At 35.2% G+C, this 5,882-nt stretch overlaps 1 protein-coding gene across 1 annotated transcript; it reads right to left on the reverse strand.

Moving 5' to 3' along the window:
* Nucleotides 1-3,564: 3,564 nt before the first annotated feature.
* Nucleotides 3,565-5,188, reverse strand: LOC309701878 (type-2 ice-structuring protein-like). Its single transcript, XM_082526200.1, has 5 exons — nt 5,075-5,188; nt 4,445-4,581; nt 4,236-4,355; nt 3,851-3,956; nt 3,565-3,723 (listed from the first exon to the last, which is right to left on the reverse strand). Exons 1-5 carry the CDS (start codon nt 5,133-5,135, stop codon nt 3,650-3,652), a joined length of 498 nt encoding a protein of 165 aa, XP_082382326.1. The 5' UTR covers nt 5,136-5,188; the 3' UTR covers nt 3,565-3,649.
* Between the last annotated feature and the right edge of the window lie 694 nt (nt 5,189-5,882).

Raw genomic sequence — 5,882 nt, forward strand, 5'->3', positions numbered from 1 at the left:
CTGAACATACACACACCCACAATGGACAACTGTACCCTCAAACACACAATAATAACATGGAGTGAACACCACTCACAACCACTGGCACTTTATATAGCCTCTGTAGAAATTATCCACATATCTTACTTATCTTAACTGCACTACTGTATAGCTCTGTGTAAATAATCATTCTGTACATTCGATAATCTTTAATCCTACAACTGTTTACAACTTGCATAGTTCCCATTTCTGTATAACTGTATATCTCAGATTCTGTAAAGTTATTTATTTCATATTCTGTATAGTTTTTCATATTTATATCCTGTACATAGCTTGTACTCACTACAGCCTGTACATACTTATAGTTATAGAATATTCACAACATACTTCATACCGTGTACATTATAACATACCATAATAGACCCATTTCTGTAATATACTAACATATCTATATTATTGCTAATATATATTGTAATATATCTATATCACTAAAGCACTTCTGGATGGATGCAAACTGCATTTCGCTGCCCTGTACCTGTGCATGTGCAATGACAATAAAGTTGAATTCTATTCTATTCTATTCTATTCTATTCAGTTTTTCAGCAAAACTTGTTTGAGTCCATAAGAAAAGATTCATTCTTATATCTAGAGGAAGATTTTTTGTTCAATAAATATTAATGTTAGCCCGCGACTTCGTTCCAGTTTTGAATTTTGGCCCACTGTGTATTTGAGTTTGACACCCCTGGCATAAGATGTAAGTACAACTCCTCCGGTTTCATATGCAAAAAAAATTATTGCGCTAGCTTACGTGGTTGCAGTGCTACCGGGATTTAAAAATAGTTACGCAAAATGGAGCGTGTCCGCTCCGACCGGCTTTAAAGGGTTAAAGGTTACTCAGTGAATGTACTTTAAGTTTCTTCGTGTCAGTCAAAATAAGAGCTGGCTGACATAAACTATTGAAAAGTGCTTCAGTGTTTGATTATTTTATCTTACTAACCAGAGGAGACACTGGGTCATCTTTTATGAATGAAACTTTCTAGACCAAGATTATAAGTATTTATATTACTTTATATGTAGTGTTCAGATTGCATTGAAACAAGCAACAAGTGTCAAAATGTCCACAAGGTGGAGACAGACAGACACTAATGATGAGGACATTAGTGAAACTATTTTTCAACAGGAAGCATTTTTGATCACAGAGCTGCATTCAAGATTAAGGATATCGTTCATTGGTTTAAATATATATAAAAAAAACAATCAGTATCAAAATAAAAGCTGATAGTTCAAATCCACTGAAAGGAGCTTTAGCTGTCAGTTTTGTAACCTTAGTCATGGCACATGTATTTATATTTGTCCACATTTAATTTGTGTAGATTATAATATACATGTGGGCAAACAGACCAAAGGACAACTTTTACAACAGGGCAATAGCCCTAATCAATGCTAACAGCTGAACTTATTGGCTACCTCCCTGTACTTTTTTGGGGGTAACAACAATAACAATAATAATATTTAAATTTATAACAAGGTATAATGATAACAATAATGTGCAATAACCATACACTTCTTCTTCTTTTTATTACTCAAGTTACTGTGTTGTGTTGTACATAGTTGTACATAGTGCAAATGTGGGACAGTTTTTCCAATTTCATTGTACCATGTATGACTGTACAATGACAATAAAGAGTTATCTTATTTTACATTTATGTTGCATATTAGTTTTTGCAATATTATTTTTTATATTTAAATAGTTCATTATCACTTATCTTACCTTATAATTTATTTGTGTGACATAAGTTATTTTTTGTGGCACCTTGTTGGAGGTAATTTTGGTTCATCCATAATGTTTACAGTAGGAATGTTTTTGAAGTGTAACATGTGTCATGTGCATCAGGAAGATAACAGAGTAAAACATTGAGTGCACACTGTCTTCCTGTGTTGGTGGTTATTATAGAGGATATTTCTTTCATATTTCATCAGGAAAGAGCTGTCTCTGAGAGAGATCTTAAACATTTAACGGTCCTGAAACTATCAAATGGCATGAAGCAGAAAGCCTCGCTCATATAAGGTTATTAGCCCTGGACTTCCTTATATGAACAAAATGCAATGGAGTACACAATTCTAGCCTCTTATGTTCAATACAATTTTGTTTTGCTTTTGAGACTCAAATGATTCACAGTGGTAATTTACTCAAGTGCTGTGCACAACAAGCGAGTCCTGTATCTCATGACATTTGTATTATGTCTATACTCATGCAGCACATTGTGAAACATGCTGTGGTTGCTGGACTGTTTGCTCTCCTTTTAGTTGTGGTGAGAATCACAGAAAATTGATAAGGTCAGAAATCATAAGGACACCCATGCCTCACACGTTCTTTGCTTACAAGGAGAGTAGCAGATGCTGCAGGAAGCTTAAACAGTAGGCAAATAGTTGGTTCTTATGAAAGAAAACCATTTGTTGATGTCAGCTGGAGTGGTAATCATTTCCAGAGCCTTGGCACCACAGTAGCATGAACATTTTAAAACAAATTCTAAAATCAACTGGGAGCTAATAAAAAGAGAATAAAATAAGGATGATATGAGGTTACTTTCTATAGTGTGTCAAGAGTCTGGCTTCAGCATCGTGTATTGCCTTGAGACATGAAAGCGACGATTTATCTAAGCCAATAAATACAGGAATACAATAATCTAGGTGCAATGACACAAATGCATGAACAAGTTTTCTAGTGTAAAAGAGGAGGTCACAATTAAGAAATGTTCCTTAAATGAAAGAAACAGGTACATGAGATCAGTTTTATATGTGAGTCAAAGCCTAAAGATGAATCAAATATTACAAACACTGGTCTTTGCAGAAAAGGAGGGAATGACTTGAGTGATTCTTGAATTACCATCAGGAGGTGCTACAATGCTAGCCTCAGTCTTGCCAGAGTTTAAAAGAAGGCAGGAGTCAGTCACTAATCTGGGATAAACAGGGTGGACAACCTGTCCAATCGGTGAACCTCAGCATATATAGCTGAATATTATCAGTATAGGAATAATAAGAATGCAAGGAAAATACTGAATAATGCTAAACTAAAGGAATGTGGCCAGAAAGAAACTGAAAATAATCATTAATCCAGGATCGAACCTTGTATAATCATCAATAAATCATTAGATTATTGTGTTTTATTATGCTTACTATCAAGGATTTAGGCCTTCATTTTTGTCATTTTCCCTGTGCTCAGAGATGAGTACATGCACAGCAAGCTACAGATATGTTTCCTTGTATTGTAATTGTCATGTAGAGAAAAATCTTAGTTTCCTCTTACTTTACTGTATACAAAGAGAGTACTAAAAATATTGTTGGCAGAAAGACAGAAAGTAGTTTAAAAAAAGTTGAAATTATCATAGCATGCTCACCCAATCTGGCAGCACATTTAAACATCAGGGAGTAAATACAAATTGTACAACACATCTTAGCTGTAATGGTCTGGTAACTGGTCAAGATAACTTGTACATGCATACAAGGTAGAGAAAAAATAATGCATATAACTGCTTAAAATATGTGTATGTGCCACAAAAGAAGACGGACATGTTTGCTTGAAGCTTTATTCCTCAAAAAAGAGCAAACACCATCACACATCAGTGTGTGTTTTATGGGAGTTTCGTGCTTGAGTGTCAGTCCAACACTGTCAATTGACGATGTTCTTGGCGCAGACAGATGGCAGATGATATCCACACCATGAATCAAGCCAGCAATTTGAATCTACAAGATTCAAGAGCAGAAATCATTCAAATGAAAAACCTAAAGAACCAGCCTTTATGGCTTGTATATTTGATCACTTCAACCAGTCATACGCATTAAGCACTCGTTGATAACTGTTCTAAATTACCTCGAGAACTCATCTGCAGACAGTTCTCGTAGTGACCATTGCTTGGCTCTCCCCAGCACCATTGTGAAAAAAAGGAACCTGTCCCATCACTCCAAAACCAAGTACCCTTGTAGAAGACAAAATTTGAAAAAAAAAGTACTTCAGACAGGCCTGTGTGTAATCCTAACCAACAGATCAGCTCACTTTAATGCAACCACGCATAACTTTCTGTATATCTAACTGGCAAATCTCACATATTATTTACCTGGTTAATAATCTCTAAAAGGCAGATCCTCAGATCTCCACCCAAGATTGTTGATTGACATTTTTGACATAATATTGTATATGTTATCATTAGTTAGGTTTCACTGCAGGTGGGAATTAACATTTTCTTTTGACAATATACCTTGAGTCCTTTGCTTCCTCCAATCCAAACTGGCGTGTTGCCAAGCAGCTGCACGAGCCTTTGGTGCTCCCAGTAAGTGTGCACTGATGCAAGGTTTGCCCCCAAGCCCCAGCAGTGTCTCTTCAATGAAGAGGGACAAAGCAGAGGTTTTTTAAAACAATGAGTGGTTCAATCAGGGGTTAAAGATGATAAAAGTAAAATAAAATTACCTTAGCAGAATCCCAACTCATGGGTGTTTGATTGTAGGTAAAGCAGCGACTACCGACTTGAGTCCAACCGTAAGGACACCGGGCTTGATTCCAACCATCAGGACAATAAATGCACCTCTTGACCAGGTGACTCTTGGCTGTGGACAAATGAACAGTTGTACATGTGTCTCTGGTTAATATCTTATTTTGTATTACTTTTAATTATTATATATCCAATAACTGACAAGTCATACAAGTAACATTTGAGAAATAAACAATAATTAAAGGTTTGGTGGTGTTCAGGTGTGCAGTTATGTGTATGAAGTACACGGCGTTGTCTTTCCTTCATGTTGATTGATATATATATATATATATATATATATATATATATATATATATATATATATATAGCTGCATGCTTTGTATTTATTAAGACAATATAATTAATTGTAACAATGGTAACTTATATATCTTATCTATTATCTTGGATTCAGCATGACATTAGTTATTGAAAATCTGGAAAGTGTATTTCACTTGTGGGCATCAATCCCTTTGCTTTAACTCTCATAAATAAGATGCATATTTTACTATTAATTTGTATTTTTAACTACACTCATATGTAAATAATGGAAATTATACTGCAATACTCACCACCAGCCGTGGTTACAGCTATCATTGCACAGAGAAGTGCACACAGAGTCAGCAGCTTCATAGTGGTGTTAGTGTCTCTGTGGGAAAAAAAGCTACTATCAATTCAATACAGAAAGGATGAAAAAAATCTGAGTTTGTCACAGAACATTTACAGAAATAACCTGGAACTATCAATAAAACAGCAGTGACGTGCATGCTGTTTTTCATACTCTTCTTGTATGAATAGTGTGTTAAAGACAAGCTGTGCTCTGGTGAAAATACACTGAAACCAGTGTTATTAACAGCATTTGATAGTCTACTATTATATAAAAAATTATCTTTGGACTCGCAATAATTAGCAATAATTCCATTCAAATATTTCTCTCTTCATGTGTTTTCTTTCCAGAAAACAACATATGACTGCAAACAAATATTTTCAAACCATTTCAGATCATTCATCCTACAATAAAATTGATAATCAATGTTTGTAACATTAATTTAACATCACAATTTGTTTTCTGTTTTCTGCTGATGTAAACAACCAACATGGTTTACTTAACTCCTAGTTTGACTGTACCTGAAGCCAGGAAGGAAAGAATGAAGCAACTCTCCAAATAAATGGAACGGCCTCTCCAGGTTCCAACACAGAGTGGCAACAGTCGCAGTCCAGGAAACAGTGGGACACAGTTTCTCTCTGAGTGCCTGATTTTTAAACTGTGACCTGCATATACGTCAGTGACGTCAACAGAAAGAGGCTTAAATTCATTGGAAATGCAAATACATATTCCATCAGTGACGCTACTTTTATGACTTTCATGACTAAGTGAAA

Source organism: Aulonocara stuartgranti (genome assembly GCF_965226115.1).
Source record: "Aulonocara stuartgranti genome assembly, chromosome: 3".
Classification (NCBI taxonomy): Eukaryota; Metazoa; Chordata; class Actinopteri; order Cichliformes; family Cichlidae; genus Aulonocara; species Aulonocara stuartgranti.